Genomic DNA, 27,628 nt, shown 5'->3' with positions numbered 1-27,628 from the left:
TTTTTGTCCTTAGTTAAGATGATATGGGGATGGTATCTTAAGCAGGCTGGCACCTCCTCTTATGGTCATGTGACAATTGGCAAAGTCCAAAAGCAAATTTAAAGTCCATTTACATATCAACAAGGACTCCTCTTTTGCAATCCATCAAAGGGAGTACATTAACCTTTTCAGTGAATGTCACAGGTGGATTTGCCTCCATTGTATGCAATAAGACTAAAACCTGGAAGTATTAGCAGGATTTAAAAGGAAAGGGACAGGGAGTTTTTATCTAACACATAGAAAAGGAGGTTGAAAATATTACTTTACTGAAGGTAAAGATTTTCCCTTGACATGAATGCCTAGTTGTTACCAATTGTAGAGAGCAGTGCTCATATCCATTACTAAGCCAACGAGCTAGCATTGTCCAAAGACAACTCTATGATCATGTGGCTAGCATGACTGCATGGAATGCTGCTACCTTCCCACCAAAGTGGTACCTATTTATCTACTTGCATTTGGATGTTTTTAAACTGCTAGGTTGGCAGAAGCTGGGACGAGTGACAGGAGCACAGTCCACCATGCACCACTTGGGCCTTACAATAGTCAGAACTGGCATCTTAACCACTAAGCCATCATGTCTTTTACTACTTTCACTTAAAAGTAGTTCTTTTACTACTTGCACTTAAAAGAGAATGGTACATAATTCAGATACCAAGCACAGTAACTGCATTTAGAAATTAGCTGCCCCTAAGTCCTCAGTTTTGTTATGGATCTGCAGCATAATTGTTGGAAACAGCATAGTGATTAAGACTGTCAAACAGAAGGGCATATTACACTAAGCCCCAGGATTTATCACTGGAGATCAAGATAATAATGTGTCTTTATTTACATCTACAATTAATGTTGTTGAAGAAAGTCTGCTGAAAAACGTGTATAAGCAAGATTTATCTCTGTTGAATGAGATTACCATTTCATGTCACTGTTCAAACAGTAATTGGTGTATTTCATTAGAACATAATTGAAAACAAGATTAATGTTAATGCCATGCAATAAATAATCCTGATAAATATTTTTATTGTGAGCCATGATACTGAGGGAATGTTTACCAAGTACCAGGCTGTATTCATATTTTTGTAGTACACTGTGCTGCTCTTGCTCTACACTGATTAAGAAAGGTTTTCCTTAATGATCATCATCCCTTTCCTTTTATGACAGACATATACACTCAACAGCTGAAAGGCAAGTTCTATTGTAGATAGGCCTGAACTTCTTGACAATTTTTGAAATAAGTAAGGCCTAAAAGATGGTTTCTTTACAATAGCTTCAGGTTCTATGATTTCTTTGACCAAGAAATCATTAAGGTGTTCCCACATGTTTGCCATGCAGATAGCAAGAGTTTCTTAGTGTGGAATAGGGATGTAAATCTTTGACTGTTTCCCCCCACTGTGAGAGAAAATGAATAAATTTGCTTGCAGTTTTTACTTGCTATTCACACATTGCTAAGTGCTTCATAAAATATTTCTGTAAGGAAATACTCCAGAGTTTTGTGGAAAGAAATGTAGACCTTTTTTCAAAAACACTGTTCCAGGAAATGCACATGGGTTTGAGGTTTTGTTTTGTTTTGTTTTGTTTTGGAGGGGTTTGCAAAATTGTGGAATCTTTGGATTCCTTTGTTAAATTTGGATCCCATCAGCATCCAATAACTGATCCAACATCTGCTCTGTGTGTAGCCCAACTCTGTGCTCAGGTGGCGCAGTGGTTAAATGCTTGTACTGCAGCCACTCACTCAAAACCATAAGGTTGTGAGTTCAATACCAGTGAAAGGGCTCAAGCCCAACTCAGCCTTGCGTCCTTCCAAGGTCGCTAAAATTAGTACCCAGATTGTTGGGGGCAATTAGCTTACAGTTGTAAACTGTGTAGACACTGGTAGTTCAGTATGAAGCGGTATATAAATGAAGCTGTTTGTTTTTTGGTTTTTTATTTGCTCAGAAGCCATTCCCCACCACTTCAGTGGAACTTCATTTTCTAAAACATTTCAGCATGTGCAAATGCCAGACAAAAATTGTGCAGAATTCTGGCCACTGCATTATTATTCCCAGCCAGGCTTCCCAAGTGTCAAGAACCCATTCTTCAGCCAAGAAACAAATAACAGTGAATATTATTTCCACCTCTAAGTCGCAGATCTATCTCCATTCTTAGGTGAAACACACAAGTTTCTTGGTATGTATAAAGGTAGTGTATATTAACAAACTTTGAGATTATTCTGAGCAAGGTACAATGTATTGGTTGTTACTTTTAAAGCTCTACATGGTTTGGATCCAGGTTACCTATGGGATCACTTCCTTCCATATAATCCATCCCGTACACTCAGGTCTTCTGTGGGGCATTTACAGTGACTAGTAACTAGTAACTAGGCTGGCAAATATTACCCAAAGGACTTTTTTTAAACTGCCCCCCAGATTGTGGAATAACCTGCCGGAGGAAATTCAGCAGCTGTCTGAACTTAAAACAGAACTGAAGATCAATCTCTTCCAGCAGATCTATCCAGATTGTTTTTAAATTATACATTTTAAATTATGAATTTTCGGTTTTTAATATGTATGCTCTTTTAACTGATGTTATGCTCTTTTAACTGAATTTGTTTTTTAATTGGTGTTCGTTGTTTTTAAATGGCATGTGTCCATCTGTTTTGTATTTTACTTTGTTATCATCCACTTCAATCCATAGGGAGAGGTGGGTAACTAATAATAATAAGTGCACTAAATGTTGAAAGCCAATAGATTTAATCCCATCTGAAAACATGCCTTATACCTGGTGGCATACATTTTTCCTAATGTTGTCTTAAACTATTTACTATCCCTAGTACAAAGGATGGTCCCATATATAAATTGTCATTGGTGTTTTGACCTGAATTTCAACGATGCATGAATAATGGGCAATTTTAAGACAGAAGATACAGAAAGGCCTCCTATACTAAAAACTACTACTGGGTTTTTTTAGATTGTATGCATGATTTGGAGACTTCATACTGATCAGTAGTAACATAAGAGGCAAAGACAAAGCTCAGTTTCTGATCAAATGCAAATTTGCAGAAAAGATAATTGCAGTAGAATTATACAGTGCTGCTGTGGAGATAGACAGCTCATGGGCCCAAATTGACCCTAAAAATAATTGATACTTTTATTGGGCAGTAGAAACTCCCCATAAGAAGATGATCAGAGTGGACACCAATTCTCTGTGTTTCATGCTGCCAGCTGTTTGGCATTGCTGATTTGCTGCCCCAACTCTTTTCCATTTCTATGGCTTTTTGAAGCATATGATTTTATGAATACATTGTATGGGTACTCTAGCAAAGAAATGCAGGCCAAACTGCAAGTAGTTCTGTTCTCTTGTAACATGTCATTCAACTCTTCCTGAGGCCACTGCTGTATTTAATTTTTGTCTTATTTTAAAGCTTGAAATGGAAAAGAGCTTTTGAAATTTCATTTGAATCAATCTCATTTGAATCAATAGCCTTTGGCAGTCTTCTGCTTAAATGCAGTGGATGGCTTTGGACCCACTACTCTGTCTGCAATTTTGGCTAGTGAATGGTTTATAACATATCAGTGGAGAGGATCTTGTAGTCCTGCAGTCATTGTTGTATCACAATTCCCATCAGTTCCCAGGTGTGGAAATAAAGGCTTATGAGGATTGGTTGAGGGAGTTGGATATGTTTACCATGGAAAAGAGAAGTCTGGGAATTTATACAATTGCTGATGAGCTTGTTTTCCACTGCTCCAAAGGTTGGAACCCAATAGCAATGGATTCAAATAACAATAAATGTTATTCTAACTAAAATTTAGGAAGAACATACATATAGTAAGAGATGTTTTACTGCCTTGGAAGGTAGAAAAATAGATTAGCCTGTCTTGGAAGGTGAACTCTCCTTCTCTTGAAGTTTTTAAACAGCAGTTAGGTGAACATCTCCTAAGGGTATTTCATTCCTGCATAGGCAGGGGGCTGAACTAGGTACTCTTGGGTTCACTTCCAACTCATTGACCCTGAATTTGACCATTGGCTTGATTACACTTGCAGTCCATATGACCCACAGTATTGGATGATAGAACTAAGGGCCAGACTACACAAGAAAAATTATCCTGATAAAATGCATGTAGAATGTGATCCACCTATATGCAATTCGAACACATTCATCCTTTTTTGGCGAAAGCAGGGGGAGTGAAAAGTCAAACTTTCCTTCAATTTTAGAACTGTTTTTCTATGGTATGCTTAATGGTGATATGCTGCTTTTGTTTTACTCCTATGTGTTAACTGATTGTTTTCCTTTTATTGTTCTCTTTTTAAAAAATAACTATTATTTTGTAATCTGCACTGTAAATCTAGGAATAAACTGATATTTTTTAAAAGCATTTTTAATAAGCATACTGTGAAAGAGAGGCTAACCACATCTCAGACATTTTTAATGGTCTTAGTGAACCATCATAGACAGCGTGTTAGTGTTTATAGTTTTTTCAGTTTCCTGTCCAACTCTGTATTATTTAGCATATGGAACTACTTTGGTTCACTGCACCAACGGAGGATTATTTCCCTCTAAACTGCTCATCAGCTTACGGTGATGTGCCTGCAAGGGTTTATTTACTGTCTTGTCAGACCCTGTGCATTGAATGTGCATGATGTGCTGCTGCAGCTGTGGGCTATTATTTCTTATAGCCCTCATTATTTCCTATAGCATCCTTTTCAACCCACTAAAACAGTTCATTGTGGGTATGCAATTAGGCATCATTATCACCTATGTTTCACCTTAATTGGTAAATAACCATGTCAAACAATCTCAGAGCCAAATCCATTTCCCAGCAACCAACTACTATCTTAGAAAAGTGATCTTTCTTTTGTTAAAATCAATGGGCTTCTTGTTCAGACTGATGCGATTCTGATATTTATGTGTCTTCTTCCAAAGAACCAATTCTTCCTTCCAGCCTTACTCAAAGAAAATGCAATGATTTTACCCATTGACCAGAAGCTAATTAACCAAGTGTGCCTTTGGTTTGAAGAAATTATAGCCATAAATGCATTTTCATTCTGATATTTGGGCCTCCCTGTTTGATTAGCTTAGAGTAATAAATTTCCCTAATAGGAAATGGATGTATATCCTGTCTGGAAAGCTTATTAGTTTTTTATACAGAGATAGTTCACAACAGACATTTCACTAAGGGCTGGTATACAGATAGGTGTGTTATGCAAACTGGTGTGGATTTTTGCATCTTCTGATGGATACTGAATTACCTACACTTCTGTGAGAGCATTCCTGCCTTTTCACATGTATGTGTATTCTGTTGGTCACAAGCAACTGTCAATCAAAGAAGAGGACATATGCACTTCTGCTTGCATTGTCACCTATTCCTCTTGGTATCCTATGATTTCAGGTTGACCCCAAGTACAAACCCCAAGATGCCATTGGAGGGAAATACAGCATTTAATGTGGTATCAAACTGCATTATTTCTACAGTGTAGTTGCACTGTAGTTTGATGCAGTTTCAGTGCCAGGCTAAGGTAGCTTGTCATCCACCCATCTGCAATGTGGCTTTCCTTTTCCTACTGCCTTCCACTTTACCTGGCATTATCGTCTTTTCCAGTGAGTCATATCATCTCATGTTGTATCCAAAGTATAATAGCTTCAGTACAATAGCTTAAGTTTAGTCAATTTTATTTATTATTTACTTAAAGTATTTTTATATCACCTCCCAGCCCACAAGGGCTCTTAAGTCTTCAGGTTTAGCTAACCCTTGTCAGTACTGTACAGAAGGAAGCTGAATTTTACATTCCTATGCTGAGGCAATCCAAACTAATAATATCTATGTAGAATTCCATATTAGGCCCTTTGTAAGTTTGGGTAGGGATAATTTGGCCTCAGGTCTCCCTGCATGGTTGCTCCATTTCCTAGTCCCTCTTTCCCTTTCAGCCTGGACCAAATCACCACAGAAAATGAAGGAAACATTGGGATTTTGCTGATTCACTTTCTTTTCCTAGAATTAACCATTCCTATCTTCCCCTCTGGAAGGCAATAGCAATCGTCCTCTGAATCAGCCTTGCCAAGAAAACACCATGATAGGTTTGCCTGCCTTAAGATCGCCATAAGTTTGAAGTGACTTGAAAGCACACAACAACAATCTTCCCCTCCAGGGTTCATCTCTGCTTACAGATACTGAACGTGGGTTTGACTGGGTTATAATGTCAATTCAAAATGTGTTTTCCATTCTGCTTTGCCACAGAGCTGATAATCTGGTTCTGGATTGAGCATGGACCTTGTCATCACCCACCATATTACAGTAGGGTATGATCTGAAACTATAATAATACTCTTTGAAAACGACATGGTGATATTTAGCACCTGATAGATAATATAAAATGGGAATTAGCATTTGAAGGTTAAGAGCTTATAAAAGTGCATATTGAAACTTGTCAAATTACATACAACTATGGCAGACAATGATTGTTTAGATCCACAAGTCTAGAGTGCTTATATTTTAATTTTACACAGTTAAAGTGCAACTTCAAAATTCTTTCCTTACAAAAAGTGCTTGGGCAAATTGAAAAGTTTGGTAAATGCTGAATATTTGTGAATGTTCATTTCAGCTCTACTCAGAAAGCAAAAAAGGCACCGGAATTTGTGCCATTGGAGGTTGCAGGAAAATATTATCTCAGCTGCTGTCCTCATTTTGGAGTGATTAATGAGGCAGGAAATGAAAACGAGAAATCTGGATAAGTTATATCTGCTCCAAGAGAATGAATTCCTCTGAAACTACAGAACAAACTGATATGCTGACCTCCAATAAATTACTCTGGGAGTTTTCAAACAAACTGGGGAAAATAAAGTTTTGCTCTTTCCTTGATGCATGCATCTGCAGTGTTTCAGTGACACTGTGAAGGCACCTAATTGGGAGGTGCACAGATGCTGTTTTGATTGAGGGCTGGAATGTCCTCAAGATGGATTTGAAAAAAGATACAGGGAAACTAAGCAGTACTTTTAGCACTGGTCATAAGAATGGTCAAGAAAGAGTAAGACAAGCAGGCAAACCATTTATATGTTCTAGTTTACTGATCTTTATTTCAAAGAAGATACATGAACCCAATCAAGATCATCAAACCATCCAGGGTCCTCATTAGCCGTATCACTGCATTTCCCTCTTTTCGTTCTTTTTCTTTCCCTTCCTTTCCTGGGATGGAATTCTTCATTATGTTTCTTCTCATTTCAAAAGCTATTCGCAATTCTAAACTCCTGTGCAAAATTCACATGTAGCTGTTGCCCATAGAAAACAGCATAATCTGCACAGAAAATAATATTTCAGCACAGAAATATTAATTCCTCGACAAAAAATTCTATTTTCTGCACTGAAAAACAATAATGTGCATAATTTTGAAAAGATTCCTCTCAATCCAGCATTTATACTGTTTTAACTGGATTATTTTAATTGTTTTTAATTTGTTGTTGTAAAGTTTTAAAGTGTTTTCTTGTGAGCCATGTTGGATCCATTTCTGAGAGAAAGGCAGCATAAAATTAAAATAAATAAATAACTGAAGTATTTCATAGGACTCAAAAAAACATGATTTTTTTGTTTTGTTTTTTTTTTTTTTTTTTTTATTTCTTTTCTTTTTTTCCTTCATTTTTTTTTTTAGGGGAGAACAAGGGGGAAAATTGACTAGAGATGGGGGGGAAAAGACCCCCCCCCCCCCCCCGGTTATAATACATAAAACCTAGCTGCATACATGAAAAACGGGTTAAAATTAGCTGACTTTAATTAGCTGACATTAAATTCACTGAAAATTTCTAAATTCATTAAAATTACCAGTGCTCATTATGAACAGATAAAATCACCCATGTCTACTTGACTAGCCTTTGTTAGTTCCAAGGAGTAGCTACACACATATGTTTGCACTTTGGTTGACATTAAAAAGTCTGATATGATATTGATGATTATATATGATATTGATTATTAACTACTGAGATTGTAATAAGAGGAAATAAATTGGTCATGATATTGACCTGAGATAGCATTGGAGGCTGGTGAATTCCACATCAGTTGGGCAGGGAATCTGTTCTGGGTTTTGATCCAGACTTTGGAAGAGCTACCCAAGTTGCTGAACTTTTATCCCCAAAATGAGGAATCATCACCACAGTGGCATGGGAGACACCAGATACCACTGGACTATAGAGCATTTAGATCGTGTTACCATTCATTATGTGCAATTTGTTTTTGTTTTTTTAACCTACCTATCTACATACATATATAGTCCGGCCTCCACAATGCGGATCTGGTTATTCATAGGTTATTGATAGACAATTCTCTAGGCATTTGTAGGTCTTCCAGTGCAGTTCTATAGTCAACTGGCAGATGTTGACCATAGTGTTGAGTTGTGCTGAAGGAGATAGAGATTCCTAGAGTGGTTTTCTCACAGGTAAAATAAATTGTGGGGGGTTTTATTTGTTGGTTTTCCCTTTTACAGGGGGCTTGCTCCTCTAACCCCAGCAAATGTGGAGGGCTCTTTCTGTGTATGTATGTGTGCATGCTCATGCATGTGCACACATGCCTGTGTGCATTCATTTTAAGGAGTACTGGAGAGAGCCAAAACAGTCTCTGGGGCTGCATACTTCCTGCACGCTGTAGTTTCTCCATTCATGGTTTAACGTCAGAAGAGTTAGAACCACTAACTGGTTTGTGGATGTAAAAATCACAAGATTAAGAAATCATAAGACTGAACCCTACCTGCATACATTTTCCTATTAGATTACTTTGGGACTGTCATTTCAAGACCAGAATGTAGAACATTAGACTATAACAAAGATAAGACTTACCTTTTCAATTGTACAAAATGCCTGAGAACCTTTTTTTCCCCCAAGTGGTTTTTAAGAGGTGGAGTCTCTGTTGGTGGAATGTTTTATAATTACTATCATTAAAATTATTATATTAATAGTAGTAGTAGTAAACTGAAATGGGCACCATGCTTGTAAAACCCTTCACTAGCTTTTAATAAGGATCCACACAGTTCTCACCTGCATCCTATTGTCTTCTGCCCTTTGTTGCTTCAAACAGATGTCTCTGAATTGATTATTCCTGATAACAGGCACTAGATGTATTTTAGCATGTACCAGTGAAAGCTGAGAAATATACTCAGGAAGGGGTGCTGAAGAGAATGGCTCCTATCCTTCAGCTTGTCTGGAACTATTTGGAAGGAGCTTAGTGGCTGATGATTCCACATATAATTAGAAAATGGTGTTTGTTATAAATTGAGAGACTGGTTACATTAATATTCTTATTTCTCTTGTAAAGTAACACATTAATGCTAACCCTAAGTGCACAACCTCAAGCACCTTGGGAATTTATAAGCTGGTAGCATTCATATGCAAATGCTATTTATGTAAACTGGTGCTATAGGTACAAAGTTCCATAGGCCTGGCTGCCCATGTAAGCCTCTTTGAGCTTTGACATCTTTAAGAGAAGCTGTTCTCTATGTCCCACTCCATTCCAAGTTATATTTGGTGGGAACAAGGGAAAGGGCCTTCTCAGTGGATGCTCCCAGATTTTGGAACTCTCTCTCTACGAAGCCTAGGGTGGCTCCCCACTCAGTCTCCTTTCAATGGATAGTGAAAACTTCACTACTCCATCAGGCTTTGGGGAGTTGGCTGCAATGGGCTTTTAATGTTGTACTGTTTTGTTCATTTTTATATGCTATCTTTTAATGAATTTTAAAATTATTTGAATTCTGTAGATTGTTTACTTACACAGTGAGTGCATCTACACTGTAGAAGTAACACAATTTGCTATAATTTCAACTGATCCTACAGAATCCTGGAATTTACAGTTTTCTGAGACACCAGCACTTATTGACAGAAAAGGGTAAAGGCCTTGTGAAACTTGAAATCCCAGGATTCTGCATTATTTCTACAATGTAGATGCACCCATATGTGTATATTTCTGATATTTTTGTATATTTTTAAATCTGCATTGATTTTAATAATGCATAAGCCCCCCTGAGCCTCAGTATTGGGGGACAAGCAGGATATAAATGATAATGATGGTGAAGTGAAGGTGGTGGTCATGATGATGATACATAGAATTTATAATTTCTATGGTTTCAGTGGTAATTTTTCAATCTGCAGTAGTTGCTTGGATTACAGTAGACCCAGAATGATAAACAAAAGCATCTAGGTTACAGGTTGAGGTAGTAACAGATTTTTGCTGCTCAGAAAAGAAGTCCAGGTACAGATCACCCGAAGGGCTCCACAAAGATTGAATCTCACCCTGAGTTCCCCAGGAATTTGTGGAAGAACAGAGATACAGAGGATGGAGGGGGTGAAGGCAATCAGGAGCATCAGCTGCTGTGTATATGCAGTCAGAATATCTGGCGCAAACTCTGCCATTAACCCATTTTAATTGTTAGCGAAATCTTGGCAAAAGGACTGGAAAGTTTGACTAATTTCATGGCCAAACTATTGAAACAATAGTAGAAATATTTACTTATGGACAATAATTAGAATATCCATCCCAGAGGAATTGGTTCAAGACAACTTTCACTGGTAAAAAGGGGGGAAATGGTGCGGTAGTAGAGCAGACTTTGAGATTAGCGACTCTTCCAAAGCTTTTCAAAGCCTTTTTGCTTTTTGTCTCTTATCCCTTCCCTACACATGATTTCTATTTAACTAGCATCTTGGACATTAAAAGTGGACTTATAATAAATGGGATAAAGAGAACAGGAAAAAGAAAACAACAGGATCTTCAAAAGACAGAGAAGAGAAGGACGGAGGGAGAGAGAGGTAGGCAAAGCGGGAGAAGGAATTTGAGATGGGACAAAGAAGCAAAGAAATAATAGAGAAGCAGAGAAAGTCAGCAGAGCCAGCAAAGGGATGAGAAGAGAGAAAGTAGACTGGTTTCTTGGCATGTTGGCGAGACCTTTGTGGAGCAAAGAAGAGGAGAAAATACTTTACCACTTTTGGACGTTGTGCCTATGCCTCATTTTTGAAAAACATTTTGGAATTGAACAGAGATTCGGGAGAAATAAGCCTGGTTAATTTTGAGAGATTGGAGCAAAACGGTTTGGAGATCTGCTTAATATCAGACAGTGACGGACGAGGATCCAAGTAAAAACAATGATAAATAGGGAGAAAGTAGAACTTCAGGGACAAAGGCAGGAGCTGATAAGAATTGTGGTTTGAAGTGACTGCACCTGTGTAAAATAAACCTGATACTCTGAACTAATATGTTGATTTAGCTATCACAATTGAATGGAAAATTTATGAAATAATTCATCAGTATTATTGTGCATATTTTATTATCACTCTTCCTTCTCTTTTAAATAAGGATAGACTCAGTAAATCGATCGTTGAAACAATGGAATAGATTAACCACAAAAGAATTAATTTGATTAATGCTTATTGGGAAATACATGAAAATTATTGATTAATTAATATTGTAGGCATTTATAGGCGTTAGCATTTTGTCTCTGTCTTGTTAGTTGATAGCTGATATAGTGTGATTTTGAATTAGATGAACTTTAGAAATTTAATGAGCTAGAATATAAGGAAAAGTTGATAAATGGAATAATTCTTCTCAACTTATCTTATTTAAAAGAAAAAGCAATTAAAACAATGCCTTGTAAAACAGTATAGCATTCTCTTACAAGCCCCTTCCTTCAGTTCTGAAAGCTTGTCTGAATATTTTAAAAATTCTTCACTTGCAAACAGGATAGCAAGAAGAGGACCATTCTCACCTCCCTAGGGAAGGAGTTCCACAGCCTAGGCACAGCCAGCAAGAATTCCTTGTCTTGTGTTCCACTCCAGCTACACCTGTGAAGGTGGTGAAAAAAAAGGGCCTCTCCTGCAGATCTTAGGATCAGGGCAAGCTCATAAAGGTGGGTTACAGACCGCCCGTTTGGGGCAGCCTGCACCTGCCCCTTTCCCCGGTGTATCAGGGCCTCAGCTGCCAGACCGGCAGCCTCTTAGGCCCCGATCCACCGCTTTGCAGGCTGCAGGGAAGCGGCAAAAGGCTTCAAGCCCCAAGGACACCCTGCGATGGCGGGGAGGAGGAGAAAGGGGCCGCTTGGCCCCTTTCTCCCTTGCGTCGCTGGGCGCAGCCGTCTGAAGGCTGCGCCCAGTGATGCAAAGCAGGAAGGAGCTCTGAAAAGGAGCTCCTTCTGGGGTCGCACAAAGGGCGCACTATGCGCCGCGGCACGGCCTCAATATGTCACAACCGCACCGCCTCGTTTGGAGGCGGCGCGGTCATGACGTATTGATGGTGGCAGCTATGTGGAACGGCCGCCGCCATTTTCTACATGCAGAGCACGTACTAGGGTTAGGGGGGTGCGGAAGCACCGCCCCTTCCTAACCCTAGTACGCGCTCATCGCATACTTATATGGCGATCTGTAACCCGCCAAAGGGAACATAATCTATCAACTAGTCTGGGTTTCAACCAGCACTTTGAATTGTGCCCAGAAACAGACTAGCAGCCAGTGGATCTGTAAGAGTAGGGTTATAAGTATTTTAAAAATGAAGTAGAATATTTTTTTCTTATAACCTGAATGCCTGAATAATTTGGTAATTTTTCTGTTGCGTGCTCATAGTCTTGAGTTTGTTCTCTCTCTCTCTCTCTCTCTCTCTCTCTCTCATGGTAGGAACCCATTTGATTAGAAACCAGGAACTGGCTGATGTTATTTCACACTGACTCTGTCTGGTTTCTTTTGTTAATGTCTTGTCTTATATTCATGATTTATTTTGTTTGTGGATGGAACAGACAAAAGACTAGCAAATGCATGAATGGATTGAGTCAGCCAAGCCATCAGAGAACATGAGCATCTTGTGATACCTTAACAGATTTATGAGTATTACAGTGTATGCTTTCCCAGACTGAGGTCCATCTCATCAGATGTGTGAAGTGTTATCCTGAGGCATATGGTGACTTTCTATGCATCTGTTGCTCATGAGAATACTCTCCCCACCCAGCAGTAGCCCAGCAGTCTAGTGAAGCAACAGGTGAAGTCTGAATGCTCTTCCAAAGACTTTGGAAAGAAATATATGGTCTAAATGTAAAAGTTGCATTTCAGAGTCACAGGAGGATATTACCATGATTTGGATGCAAATTATCTCTGTGTGCAGTACTCTCTAGTACCCTGAAGCAATAATTTCATGCAAACTAGACACTTTCCTTGGGGTGACTGAAAACCTCTGCCCTGGAGTACCTATAGCACAACTGCTGCTTTAGACACAGAAAAACTTCCTTCTGTAGTATTCCAATATAATATCATTTATTTGTACTCAAAATCTATCAGCTGAGTAGGCATTTTAAGGATATTATTTATATTCAGCTGCAGTGTGAGAGAAATCAAGCTACATAAATCAGAAGAGCCTCCTTTTTTGAAAGATAAACTTAAAAATAACTTGGGACCTAACCTCTCACCTCATGAAATATTATGGGCTTTCTACATCTCCATCATCTCTAACAGGAAGCTTTGTTGTTGTTTTTCTTCATTATTATTATTATTATTATTATTATTATTCAGTCTGTTTATATCCCACCTTCCTCCCTGTACAGGGACTCAAGGTGGCTAACAAATTTAAAACAGTCAAACATTAAAAATACAATGTTTTAAAAACAATTAAAACAACTAAAACAACTGAAAACATTACATTATTAAAATTTTAAAATTTTAAACTTTTTAAAACAAAAACAATATCAATATGTGAAGCCCTGGCAGCATAAAAATATTTTTATCTGCTGTTGAAAAGAAAGCAAAGATGGAGCCATCCTGGCCTCTCTAGGGAGGGAGTGCCAGAGCTCTTGTTCCCACCAAATGTACCTGAGAGCATAGTGGGACAAAGAGAAGAGCCTGTCCGATGATCTCAGTATTCTGGTGGGCTTGTACAGGGAGATATGGTCCTTCAAATAGCCTCGACCCAAGCCATATAGAGCTTTATAGGTCAAAAATGGGCTTTTTTGGATATGTCCGCAGCAAAAGGAAGAAGAAGGAAACGGTAGGGCCACTGCGTGGAGAAGATGGCAAAGTGCTAACAGAAGACAGAGAAAAGGCAGAATTACTCAACACTTTCTTTGCCTCAGTCTTCTCAGAAAAGGCAAAGGGTGCTAAACCTGAGGATAATGGAGAAGATGACAGAATAGGGGAATTTCAGCACAAAATAAGTAAAGAGATAGTACAGGAATGCCTGTTTAACCTAAATGAATTTAAGTCTCCAGGACCAGATGAGCTACATCCAAGGGTATTAAAAGAACTGGCAAATGTAATATCGGAGCGATTGGCAATAATCTTTGAAAACTCCTGGAGAACAGGAGAAGTCCCAGCAGACTGGAGGAGGGCAAACGTTGTCCCTAACTTCAAAAAGGGGAAGAAAGAGGATCCCAACAATTATCGTCCAGTTAGTCTGACATCAATAACAGGAAAGATTCTAGAGCAGATCATTAAACAGAGAATCTGTGAACATCTAGAAAGCAATTCCATAATCACAAAAAGTCAACATGGGTTTCAGAGAAACAAGTCATGCCAGACAAATCTAATCTCTTTCTTTGATAAAATTACCAGCTTGGTAGATGAAGGGAATGCTGTGGATATAATATATCTTGATTTCAGTAAGGCCTTTGACAGGGTTCCCCATGACATTCTTGCAAACAAGCTTGTAAAATGTGGGCTAGACAAGGCAACTGTTAAGTGGATTTGTAACTTGTTGACCGGACGAACCCAAAGGGTGCTCAACAATGGCACCTTTTCATCCTGGAGAGAAGTGACCAGTGGAGTCCCACAGGGTTCTGTCCTTGGCCCAGTACTGTTCAACATCTTTATCAATGACTTGGAGGAAAAAATTGGGGGAATACTTATCAAATTTGCAGATGACACCATATTAGGAGGAATAGCTAATACTCCAGAGGACAGGATCAAAATTCAAAATGACCTGAATAGACTAGAAAGCTGGGCCACAGCTAACAAAATGAACTTCAACAGGGAGAAATGTAAGGTACTGCACATAGGGCGAAAAAATGAAATGTACAGATATAGGATGGGGGACACCTGGCTTAAGGAGACAACATGTGAAAGGGATCTAGGAGTCCAAGTAGACCACAAGTTGAACATGAGTCAACAGTGCGATGCGGCAGCTAACAAGGCCAATGCGATTTTAGGCTGCATCAATAGAAGTATAGTGTCTAGATCAAGGGAAGTAATAGTGCCACTATATTCTGCTTTGGTCAGGCCCCACCTGGAATACTGTGTCCAGTTCTGGGCGCCACAATTCAAAAAGGACATTGAGAAACTGGAGCGTGTCCAAAGGAGGGCGACTGAAATGGTGAAAGGTCTGGAAACCAAGCCCTATGAGAAACGCCTTAGGGAGCTGGGTATGTTTAGCCTGGAGAAAAGAAGGTTAAGAGGTGATATGATAGCTCTGTTTAAATATTTGAAGGGATGTCATATTGAGGAGGGAGCAAGCTTGTTTTCTGCAGCTCCAGAGACTAGGACCCAGAGCAAAGGATGCAAGCTACAGGAAAAGAGATTCCAACTCAACATTAGGAGGAATTTCCTGACAGTAAGGGCTGTTCGACAGTGGAACACACTCCCTCGGAGTGTAGTGGAGTCTCCCTCCTTGGAAGTCTTCAAACAGAGGCTTGATGGCCATCTGTCGGGGATGCTTTGATCTGGATTTCCTGCATGACAGGGGGTTGGACTGGATGGCCCTTGCGGTCTCTTTCAACTCTATGATTCTATGATTCTATGGTGTTTATCAGACAAGCTCTTAAAGAGGTACTATTCCAGTGTGACTCCTCTAGCTGCCTCCTGTTGCATGCTGGGATTGGCAGTTTTAAGGAGGGGTATTTAGAATTCTCAGGCAGAGAAGTTCAGCTCCTTAAAACTGCCAATCCCAGCATGCAACAGGAGGCCTCTAGAGGAGTCACACTGGAATAGTACCTCTTTAAGAGCATAGTGTGATAAACATCTATGAAAACCAGATCTTTGAATTGTGCCTAGAGATGGTCTGGCAGCCACTAGAGCTGTTGCAACAAGGGAGTTGTATTCTCCCTTTAGTCAGCTCCAGTTAACAGCCTGGCTGCAGCTCTTTGGATCAGCTGACGTTTCTAAGCACTTTTCAAAGGCAGCCCCACGTAGAGCATATTACAGTAATCCAAGCAGAATGTAAACAAGGCATGTACCACCGTGGCCAGTCTGATGTCTCCAGGAACAGGCGCAGTTGGCGCATGAGTTTTAGCTGTGCAAAAGCATTCCTGGTCGCTGCTGATACCTGAGCTTCCAAACTGAGAACTAAATCCAGAGGTACCCCCAAACTATGAACCAGAGTTTTCAGGAGGAGTGTAACCCCATCTAACACAGGCTGAATCCCTTTTCTCAAATGTTTGACTGACCAGTAGCACCTCTGTCTTGTCTAGTATAAGCTTCAATTTGTTTGCCCTCATCCAGTCTATTACAGTGGCCAGACACCAGTTTAGCTTCCTTGGAATTAGATGGAAAGGAGCAATAGAGCTAGATACCATCAGTGTACAGGTGACACTTTACTCCAAAACTCCAGATGACCTCTCCCAGCAGTTTCATGTAGATGTTAAAAAGCATAAAGGACAAGACTGAGCCCTGAGGGACCCCACAAGTCAATAGCCAAGGAATCAAACAGGAATCCCCCAGCACCATCTTCTGAGAGGGCCCCTCTAGGAAAGAACGGAGCCACTGTAGAACAGTGCCTCCAAGCCCCATCCTAGAGAAGCAACTCAGAAGGATACCATGATCAATGCTATCAAAAGCCACTGAGAGGTCCAGCAAAACCAACAGACACACTTGCCCTGTCCAGTTCTCTGTGTAGGTCATCCACCAAGGCAACCAAAGCTGTTTCTGTCCCATAACCAGGTCTAAAACTAGACTGACATGGATCTAGATAATCCATCTCATCTAGGTACGTCTATGTGCCTTCAAGTAGTTTCTGACATGGTGACTCTAAGGTGAATCTTCCATGGGGTTTTCTTAGCAAGTTTCTTCAGAGGGGGTTTGCCATTGCCATCCACTGAGGCTAAGAGACCTGTGACCTGCCCAAGATTATCCAGTGGGTTTACATGGCCAATCTGGGATTCTAGCAACTCTAATTTATAAGTATTCCTTTTACTCTAAGGGCATTTGCCAGGACTGCTTCTTCATAGCTAAACTACCATCTTTACTTACTGAAGATATGCTTGAGATTAGAGAGAAAAGAATATGTGGTAATTAGCCAGGAAAATATCCATGTACAGAGGCATCTGGGATATTAGGAGCATGAGCATGGTCTGCTGTGAATACTCTGAATTGGGGGGACCAGGAGAAATCTGGAAACTGTAGTCCAGATTTTTAAAAATCCATTTGAGAAATCAGTAATTTGATATATTTCTTAGGGAGAAATGTACATTAGAGAAGCTGCATTCCCTCACTTAGACCCATCTTTGAGAGCTCCCAGACATGTATGTTTTTGGATCTTGGTTCTTTGTTCAGGCAGATTTCTTCCTCTGTAGAAAGCAGAACTGGACTTCAAGAACAGTTGACCTCCACAAAACCTTGGTGCCAGTAGCACATATTATGGGTGCATAGATTGGGCCAACTGCCTTTTGTAAAACTGATGGCTCAAAACCAGCCAGATTTTTTTAAGTAGCCTTACTTTTACACAATTCTTCCAAAATGTTTATTATGGGTGTGGGGGATGGGGTGGTTTGCAGTAGACCTGCTCCTTCCGCCATCAACCTTCCCATGTATATGAGGAAGTCTGAAACAGAAAAAAAATCTTGTTAGCCAGAGTTCCTTGTGACTGCAAGCCTAATTCATGGAGCTCTACCAAATGGATACAGCAATTCCAATTCAGAACTTACTCATGAACCTGTAACAGTCAAGAATAGAGACAGTACTACAGCACACAGGCCTGTCACTTTCCACATTTACCCTTGAAGAACCCCTAAAAAGGAGTGGAATTGTCTGATATTAGTATGGATAATTACATGTCACTATGTCAGCATGATAGTCTTTCCAGGCACTTCAGAAGACATGGCCCCAAACTAATATACCCCTAATGAGGTATATTAAATTCAGGGTAATGCATTTATTCCTAAATTAAAACAAGTTCTATCCCCAGCACTATTCTCTCCCACCACCACATTACATCCACAAGTGACCTGAGCTCCTTTTCCTGTTACAGACTTGAATCACCCACACGCTCTTTGGTGATGGAGGCTCCCAAGGGAGTTATCATTGATGCCGAGGCTGGCAACCTGGAAGCCACATGTAGGACAGAACTCAAGCTGGAATCCAAAGATGGAGAGGTAAGTAGAAGGTGAAGTCAGCATCAAAGCGAAGATCAAAAAGAGTTAGGATCTGGGCCCTTCAGAAAAGTCCATGCGGTTTTGATTTATTGTTCTACGGTGCCCATTATCTTTTAAGAATTTAAAGATTAAAAAACAGGATGATGAACTGAACTGAACTGAAGAATTCCATTTAGTGGTTGCAGCTTTAAAAAACAGAATGAAAAGTTTAGCCCATATGTTAGACTCCTTGTAGGGAAGATGGAATTCACTGTATGCAAACTACACTTCTTCCATACAAAGCGGCAAAATGATTCATTAGTTTTAAAGTGCTGGGATAATAGCATTGGTTGTGTGAAACAGATTTATGCAGCTGTAAAAATGTGCTGTACCACTAAATTCTCTTTTCTCTTGTCACTTTAAACTGAGATTTACTTGACTAGCATAATTAAATCTTATATCATCCATTTTTGCAATGAGGAGAGCTTAACTCACCTGTATTGATCTGTAAAGCTAGGCATCACTTCTCTATCTGGAGAGAAGGAATGTGTTCAAAGAAACCTTTTCAGCTTTTGGAGTTGTTTAAGAGTCTGAGATGATAGCTCAGTCATTGTCCCTGAGTTGAATATCTCACTCACTACAGTCTTTTGTAAACCCATTACTTAATAAATAGTTATACTGTAAATCCAGTAATGGCTGTGATCCTGTTGGCTAGTTCCCCACTACAGTAGACCTATTGAACAAATTGTTGAATGGTGATTTAGGATGTAGGTAAATGCTATTACTTAAATGGATCCACTCTAGTCAGGAGTAACAGAGGGCTAATATTTTAGTATTCATAGTTAAACTACCTGCAGGGCAAAATGTAGGATACTATCTGATCTCATTTTATAGTTAGAGAGACTTTCACCTCTCCAAGCCAACACCAAGCAGAAAGAACATATCTCAGCATTTATGAAGAGGTTTGTTCTGAGAATCAGCACACCCTTCCTGTTTTGTGCTCTCTCCCTTCTGTGCATTCTTCCCCCTGATATTTTGCTAGGCACACTATACCACCTGCTGTCTACTAAATGGAGCATTCCCCTCCCCTCCCTTCACATTTAGGAGAAGCTTGATTTGTAAAGTTAAAACAAATGTGCAAAGAACTTCCTTGCATTTTCTGACCTGTAATACTGTGTGCTCTAATTCCAGGACTGGAAGCATGTTGTTGACATAAGCAGCAGGTGTAAATCCATCATAGTATTTTCATTGGATGGTGGAATTCATCTCCATTGTTCATAGTAACCCCCTGCAACCTTGTGTTATTCTCCTGGTGCCACGGCACCTACCCCAACACACACAGCCATTCAGTTGAAAGAGGGCACAGTAGACAGGAGCAGGTTGTACCTCAGCTGCTGGCCACAAGATGACCAAAATGTCCTTCTTGCCACCAATGTCCATTGTTCAAAGCTATCCCAGCATCAGAAAAGTCACAAGCAATCACAGGGTGGGCACTTATTTGCATCTATTAAAGCTTTACATTCCACCAGTGTGAAGCAGGATCTCAGCCCAGGTGGTTGAGAGCTGGCTGTAAGTATTCAGTGGCCAATGTTTTCCTTACACGACTCTTCCCCCAGACATAAATGATTTCAAAGAACAGCTCAGTGTGCAGGCTGTGACTGTATGCACACAGAGAGTGAAGAATACTGTACAGGATTTGTGTTTAGCCTCAATACCTAGCAACAGACTAGTTTTGCATGTTAATACAGAAGTGCCCAGATGAACATGATGATACCACAGACCTCGCTATTTTTGTGGAAAAATAAGTATAAACTGCAGTTTCTTCTTGGCTCAGGACATCTGCTTAACACACACCTGAATTTCACAGTGAATTTCCATTGAAGGTGGTAAAATCTGAGAACCTAAATAAACAAATAAATAACACACACCACTGTGCACTCCTTCTTATTTATTTATTTCCCCCCTTCTCTCTTCCCCTTCAGATAACGTTGGAGGCCGCAAATATCAAACTACCTAGATTGCCTCAGGGATCCTACTCCCCTTCCGGATCTGGGCAAAAAGCCTACGAGCTGTGTGTGTGTCCCAATGGGCGGTTGTTCCTGACTCAGGCGGGATCTAGTTCCACCTGCCAGATAAAGACAAGCGTCTGCCTTTGAGAGAGACTCTTTGCAGCAGGCGCAGCTAGGGGCAGCATGGCCCCTGCCTGGGCTCCCCAACTATTTTTACTAGAACACAGAAAGCCTATCAAAGACTTTTGTGTGTGGGAGTGTGCGGGTGTGAGTGTGTGGGTGTGAATATATAAATATACAGATATATATAGATATAAATAGATATATATATATATCCTTTGTGTAAAATGAGGTTTCAGTACAAGAAATCCCAGGGTGACCCTCTTTGTGTAGCATTCATTGCATAAAAATTTGTAAGCTGTGCACAAATTAGATCCAGAACCTTCCAAGCAGTGGCAGCAGCTGGAGCCCATGTCTGTGAATCTGTTCTGGGTTTTAGTCTGAACATTAAAGGTGCTATCTACAGTGCTGAAACCTATCCCCCAGATACATTCAGCACCTTGTGTCGTTCCTTTGAAATTTAGACAAAAATATAGAATAGATTCTACCCATCCACCCATCCCATCCAATGGAGAGAGCTCTGCTTCCAAGAGGATTCAAACTGTGTCAAAGTCTCTATAGATAAAGGGAATGCTTTCAAGCCTTTCTAAATTTGGTTAAAATCTCTATCAGACATGACACTTTGCCTACATGGGTGTAAGGAGAAACAATGCCATATGATAAGGATGCACCCATGTTTTATCTTCCACATGTACAGAAAACAAGATCTGTCCCTGTGGCCTTCCAGTGTGTCCATCTCAGATAGATGTAAACATCTTCACATGAGATGGTGTGCGCATGTTCCCACATGGTTTAGTTTTCTCTGCCTTTGTATACCTGAGTAGGCATAATGTCATGTATGAAGCATCTTTTAAAATATAGCTGTCACACACAATAAAGGGCAACACCACTTGTAGCAAATCCTTCTCAGCTCAATTCTGAAGGTAGAAGAAACAAAAGAAATGAAGGTTATCCGGACTATATGGACAGTCTTCCATTCAGTGGAGTTTTCAGAAACAAACAGGAATCTGGATTGTTAATCACTTAACTATTGGATGAATTGGGAAGAATCACATTTTCACTGATATGTCAGCTTCTAAGTCATGGTCTTAAAAATATTCAGCTGATAGTTATTTTAATGGCAGCCTTCCCCATCTTGGGTTGGCCTGCCTTACATTTTGAGAGCCATGCTTAAGATGTAAATGTGATTCTATGGCTATTTGCTAACTCATCAAAGCAAAGTGTAAACTGTCCATTGAAAGGCAACATAATGAGACAAGTATCTCTGATTCTTGTTATACCGGGAGATGATCAGACTTCCTACTGCTTAGGGTGATCCAAGACACCTGTGGTTAAATTACATGTAGCTCACTTCTAATTAGAAATACATATCTTGTGTGCTGCTATCCATAATCCTGGGCCTAATTTGGCTACCTGATGTCTCATTAAGAAGTGACATAAAAGGCCTTATCAAAGTGTTATCTGCTGAAAAGAGCTCAAGCTAAAAGGGGAGTGGTGCCACAAAGCTGGTCCTTCCCTTGGCATCATAGCTGGACACTGGAGGACACTGATTTTACTCATGGAAGATTTCCCACTCAATTGGGAATGCTATTCAGGGCATCTAATCATACAGAGGAGCCCCCCTCCCACTGTACATCTTCCACAGTCCAACTCTCATCATCATCATCATCATCATCATCATCATCATCATCATCATCTGTTTATATAGTGACATCACTGTACATGGCACTTTACCAAGTAAAAGAACAACAAAACAGTTACCCTCAGTCTTACAATCTAAGCCTTAAATGGCATGGATCACTCTTCATGCAGAGGGGCTAAAGACTAGATCAGTGTAAGTGATGACCTATATAATCCATACAAACATCATGTGTAGTACACTGGACCAAATGGGCAAACATGATGCAGCTCCTTGATGTCTCTTTAGAAGAAAAACAGTGGTGGTTCTCCCTCTTGATCACAAGTAGCAAAAAAATCTTAGAAAGAAAGCAATGCAGAGAGGAAGAACCTTGAACTAATTGTCCTTTTCATGTCAACTGTGCCAAACATATTTTTTTTGTCATCATCACTGTCTTTAGTACAGATCAGTATGGAAGCAGCATAGCCTGTGCAAATTGCTTACAGTATAATGCACATCTGACCTGATGAAAAACTACAAAAGTGAGGAGATGTTCTTAGTGTTAGTAAAACACAATCTAGTTTTCACTGCAAGTACATATAAAAATATAGGAAGTTCACAACCATAGGTGTTTGGATCACCCTTTGCTGTCAACAGTTGAGGCTTTCAGTTTCTAAAAATGATTTTTTTTTTATTCCAGAATGAATGCAGAAGAGCTGTATGAGAAAACATTTGCTGGATCATGGCATGAGGACATAAAAAATTTAAAAGGCAGTCATGTGTCTGCCATAATAGACTACTTGGACTAGAAGGACATGGGTAGGGGGCAAGTATCCTCCCTATCTAGAATGTTTTAGGGAGAACAGAACAGCCGATGTCACAAATTATGGATAATTCAAATCTCAGAGATGCTTATTTTGAAGCAGAAGATTCTGATGGTTTGCATTCATTGTGACTGGTTTGCATTCATTGTGACAGAACTGGTTCATTAGAAAGTAATGCAAAGGTTTCTTTTACAATTGAGACTAAGATAATCTTCCCTGTAGGAAAGGCAAAATGGGTGGCCATGTTAGTCTGTTGTAGCCAAAGCAACAGTGAGTCTTGGAATTCTTAAAAATTGCAAGTACCCTAAAATGCATATCACCATAGAACATTTTGTTATGTTTCCCTACAGGAATCATCTATGAGATGGAAGTAATAACATCCCAGATCTGATGTGTCTGGAAGGGCACAGCACTTTTAAAATTGGTTCTATAAATGACTGCCAGATGCATTTCTCTAATCCATGAAAAAAATGACAAATATTGTGGAATCCATTCATACCCCCAAGCTTCATTGAGAATAGATTGATAATTATACTTTTAGCAACTTCAAGACAGAATCTGACATATTCTTTTCAAGCCATTTTGTTTGATTTCTTGTGGCTAGAGAGCACCAAGAGCTTAATTGACAAGATTGTCAGTGTCAATATGGAAAGCACCTTCACTGATTTCAATGGAGCTTGGATTAAGCCATTTCTAAATATTGTACTCTGGTGCTTCAGCTTGATAATAAAGAAGGCCTAAAGACACCACTTTGGGTGGACAGTAAATAAGCAGCTCCACATTACATTTTATAGTGCATATTTACTCAGAAGTGAGTCTCAGTGTGTTCAGTGGAACATACTTCCGGGTAAATATCTTTAAGATTGCAGCCTTAGTGACACTGTTAGAACTTTAAAGCATTTGCAAATTGAATGGGTCTTGTCATCACTTATTTTTCAAGCTGACACTTCAATGCAAGGGGGTCACCCAGGATAACAATTGTATTGGGACACAAGACTATACACCATCTCTGTTCAAAGAGGGAGACGTGCCTATGCCTTAAGTCAATGCACTCAGCAAGGAGAAGCACATCATATTTATCTTATTATTAAGCTCATTTATTTGGCGTGTTGGATTGACAGTTGGAGAGAATGGTGATTGCATTGTTTGAGAGTTGAATGATGGCTTATGAAGCAGACTCACTAGAAATTCATGAAGACTGTGGGACAGCCGAAACAAGTGAAAATCTCTGACATGTTTTGGCCTGAGCATTGAACTTCTGAGTTCATCCCAGATATCCAACTTCAGATCTTCAGAAATGTTTGTATGTGGTGGTAATGTTTTATTTCTTTTTCATTTCATATTGAACATTAATCACATGTAAGGGCCATTTCATTAAGGAATACTTGTCAGCCTGCACAAGATGATAAATGAGCTGGACACTGCAAAGAAAATACACATATTACAATGTAACAGAGTGGTTTGATCTTTTCTTCCCTTTTTAATTTTACTGATAATGAAAGAGGACCTTAAAATGAGTTTCCTTTAGAGGAACAAGGGGGGGTACATACTGGGGGGAGGTGTTGTGTATGTGTGTGTTTGTAACAGAATTGCTTCCCTTTCTGTTAGCTCAATTTTTATGTTAATCTGGTTCTTGATCTTTAAAGATACATATCTAGTTATTAACCACATTGTCTGATATCAAAAGATTATTATACTTGGAGAGGAGATAGAGTGTTGGAAATGATGCTGCCACAACAATCTTCAAATATTCCTTCGTGAACTTGCTTAGTTATTTTTCAGAATTTGCCTTCTAGCATATGAGATCATTGCAGCCTAACAATTCCAAATATCATTCTTCTCACTAGAAAAAGATTACTGTTCATTGTTTAAGTTCTTCTTTGCTGCATTTGCCAGATGTACACTTGCTTTAGACATTGCCCAAGCCCCATGTGGAAAAGGCAACTTGTAAAAGTACATATTGTTGAAGAACTTTCCTCTTCTTGTCCTCCACCAACTTTTTTTTCCTCTGGCAAAGGTAAAGCATTAAAGTTACAGGCTACCCAAGGTTTTTGTTTGGGGCTAAGGCAATATATAAGCCTATGTAGACTGTGGGAATTTTCTTGGAAGTTTTCCCAGTGTTGTTAAGAGCAACAGTTTAGTGTGGCAAAAAGCCATACCTTTCAGAACTGAGCATCATACTTGTGCATTTTAGGCACTTTTAGGCATGGTGTAATCCTATGGTTCTTGGAAAATCCTGCTCTGACTTCACAGGCAATTTAAAAGGACTCCTCCCCTTCCCTTTCAAAAAGATCTCCATCTTTCATCACTCCAGTCTCACAGGTTCAGCACTGAGGGTGGAGGAGAGATGAGAGACCTAGGAGATTATCACATGGCTTTTTCTCCTGAGCTGAGCATGGGCAGAAACCACTTAAAAATGGATTTTATCACACACCTCCACACCCAGGTCAGATCTAATCTAGACTTCTGCCATACTTTACAAAGAAGGGGACTTTCCTGTTCTTTGCAATGTCCGGATCAGGTCCGACCTGGGCACAGAGGTGTGCAATAAAATCCATTTTTATACAGTTTCAGCCCATACCCGGCTTGGGAGATTATGTCTCTCTGAACATCGACAGCCCAGAGCATTGTAACACAACAATAAGATTGCATGGTCAGCCATCTTTTCAAGGGAAATGATTTAAAGAACTTCCATGACATCCCCAAAATTGTACCTCTACATTCTCTTGGAAATGTAGAGGCTAACTAAGCATCATGATCTGTATAGATTTTATTTATTTTTTAGAAAAATTATACCTCTGCATTCTCTTGGAAATGTAGAGCCCAACTTTTCCCATCATAATTTGTATTGCCTTTGTTTATTTTTTAGAAAAATCCCAAAAATTATGATATACCATTTTCAGAGTGTTGAGTTATACAGGCCAGAATTCCAGAGGCGACTTCTGCTGATAGAACTATAGATTCCAAGAGAACTAGGAGGGTTGAATACCTCCCTTTCATGAATATGGAGAGCCAGTGTGGTATCGTGGCATGAGTGTCAGACTAGGACACTGGGAGACCAGGATTTGGATCCCCATTCATCCATGGAAACCCACTAGGTGGCCATGAGCAAGTCACATTCTCTCAGACCCAAGGAAAGCAAGGGCAAACCCCCTCTGAACACATTCTCCCAAGAAAGTCCCATGATAGGTTCACTTTAGGGTTGCCATAAATCGGAAATGACCTTGAGGCACACAACAACAACAACAACAACTATTTCTTCTTGCTTTATTTCCAGAATGAATGTGTAAGATGCAAGGAGGAGATAAGGGGAGGCAAGTTCCAAAACTTCTGCCAGCAGAACCTTGGATTTATCCCACAGTATCAAAATAACAAGTCACTGCTTATTCAATGGTTACAAGCATTCATAAAACAGATAAGGATGAATTCTTAGTATATAACTTGGTTTGCTTAATTCTCTGTTTTTAAAAGGATCACAAGTATGTTGCCAGCATCCATCATTTTGCACATCCTAGATTTTGATCAGTGACACATGTATTCCTGTATAAAGATGGGGAGATATTTTTAACGGTCTATGGATGGGGGAGGGGGGGAATGTTATATACCAGCAACTGAAACCTGTATGTTTTATGAATGCATTTTAAAATGGAGTGTTATTCTGATACAATAATGGCTTCATGCTCTATCCTTTTTCTACTTAGAAACAGTTTCATAAATAATCTTCATTTAAAAGGATATGCTTGGGATATGAATAAACTGCACATTTCCCCCCATTTCATTATGAAAATGCACACTTTTTCTATTTATTTAAAAAATTGTTCAGGTTCCTTTTGTCATTTAATGACCCACATGCATTGTATGCTCTAGTCTGGAGTGATCTTGCTTTACATTTTTCTTTGGCTTCATGCTTATTTTCAGTGCATATGTTGTCTATACGCTCTCTTTGCTTAAATCCAGTAAGATCTATTGTTCAGGTTTGCTCCACACTGGGATTTCTCCCAGATGACAATTTATCTCTAGTTGCCAAGGAGAAACAAAAGGTGGATGCTGAGCCTGCTCATGCTGAAGTCAATGTAAGAAAAGCCAGTAGCTTAAATGCATCCAGTAGACCTCCTAGGGATTTTTTTCTATCAAAATTTAGGACCTATTCTTGGCCTGAGATTAACCAATTCATGTCAATCAAAATTTTGTCAGTGAGTTCAGTGGCTGTATCATCACACCTCTTGAAATACAACTGCTTCTTTCTGAAATACTTAGCAGGATATTCAGAAAAAAATGAAGTCTCCATGAATGCAACAGCTCAAAAGAAATATTTCTACTTACTGTGACAATTAACATTGTAGGTCTTTCAGAACATGTTAGAATTGTTTTTACATGTAGGATATATTGTGGAAAGCTGTTGTTAACAGTTGCCTGTATATCAGTGACATACGAAAAATGGTTGAAAGCAGGTTGTATCAAAATGATTTTGGCTTGGTTTGATTCAGCAGTCAGCATAATAATTAGGCCAACCATTTAGAAAAGAGGTTGCTTTTGATGAAACGTTCATAAAGACACAATAGGCCAAGATCCTGCATCAAGAGACATAACTATGACAATGGAGAGTGTTGTAGCTGTATATTTTGATGAGACCTCCGAAATCTCACTTTAGAAACTAAATAGCACTACTAGCATAGGAGTTTCTGAGACACTGTTGGGAAGAGTCATGAGTGAAAAAGTGTGTACCCTCTCCTGATAGTTTGGTGCTTTCTGTTGGGTCCTGTCTCAGCT

The 27,628-nt window shown here is 39.5% G+C and overlaps 1 protein-coding gene and 1 long non-coding RNA gene across 8 annotated transcripts in view; one reads left to right on the top strand and one right to left on the bottom strand.

Moving 5' to 3' along the window:
• Nucleotides 1-24,310, top strand: part of SGCD (sarcoglycan delta) — a 719,570-nt gene extending 695,260 nt beyond the window's left edge. For all 7 annotated transcript variants that reach the window (XM_042451267.1, XM_042451262.1, XM_042451266.1 and 4 more), the window contains 2 exons: nucleotides 18,185-18,308; nucleotides 20,270-24,310. In XM_042451267.1, coding sequence (XP_042307201.1) covers nucleotides 18,185-18,308; nucleotides 20,270-20,443 — 298 coding nt within the window. In that variant the 3' untranslated portion in view covers nucleotides 20,444-24,310. The remainder of the gene's footprint in view (nucleotides 1-18,184; nucleotides 18,309-20,269) is intronic.
• The window catches only part of LOC121922183, a 39,863-nt gene continuing 19,325 nt past the window's right edge, over nucleotides 7,091-27,628 (bottom strand). The window contains exons 2-3 of the long non-coding RNA XR_006102117.1: nucleotides 8,827-8,893; nucleotides 7,091-7,298 (exon numbers count right to left, since the gene is read on the bottom strand). This is a non-coding gene — a long non-coding RNA (uncharacterized LOC121922183). The remainder of the gene's footprint in view (nucleotides 7,299-8,826; nucleotides 8,894-27,628) is intronic.

This window comes from Sceloporus undulatus, chromosome 2 (genome assembly GCF_019175285.1).
Source record: "Sceloporus undulatus isolate JIND9_A2432 ecotype Alabama chromosome 2, SceUnd_v1.1, whole genome shotgun sequence".
NCBI lineage: Eukaryota > Metazoa > Chordata > Lepidosauria > Squamata > Phrynosomatidae > Sceloporus > Sceloporus undulatus.
The sequence above is the reverse complement of the archived record's forward strand: the minus strand, read 5'-3'. Positions and strand labels throughout refer to the sequence as shown.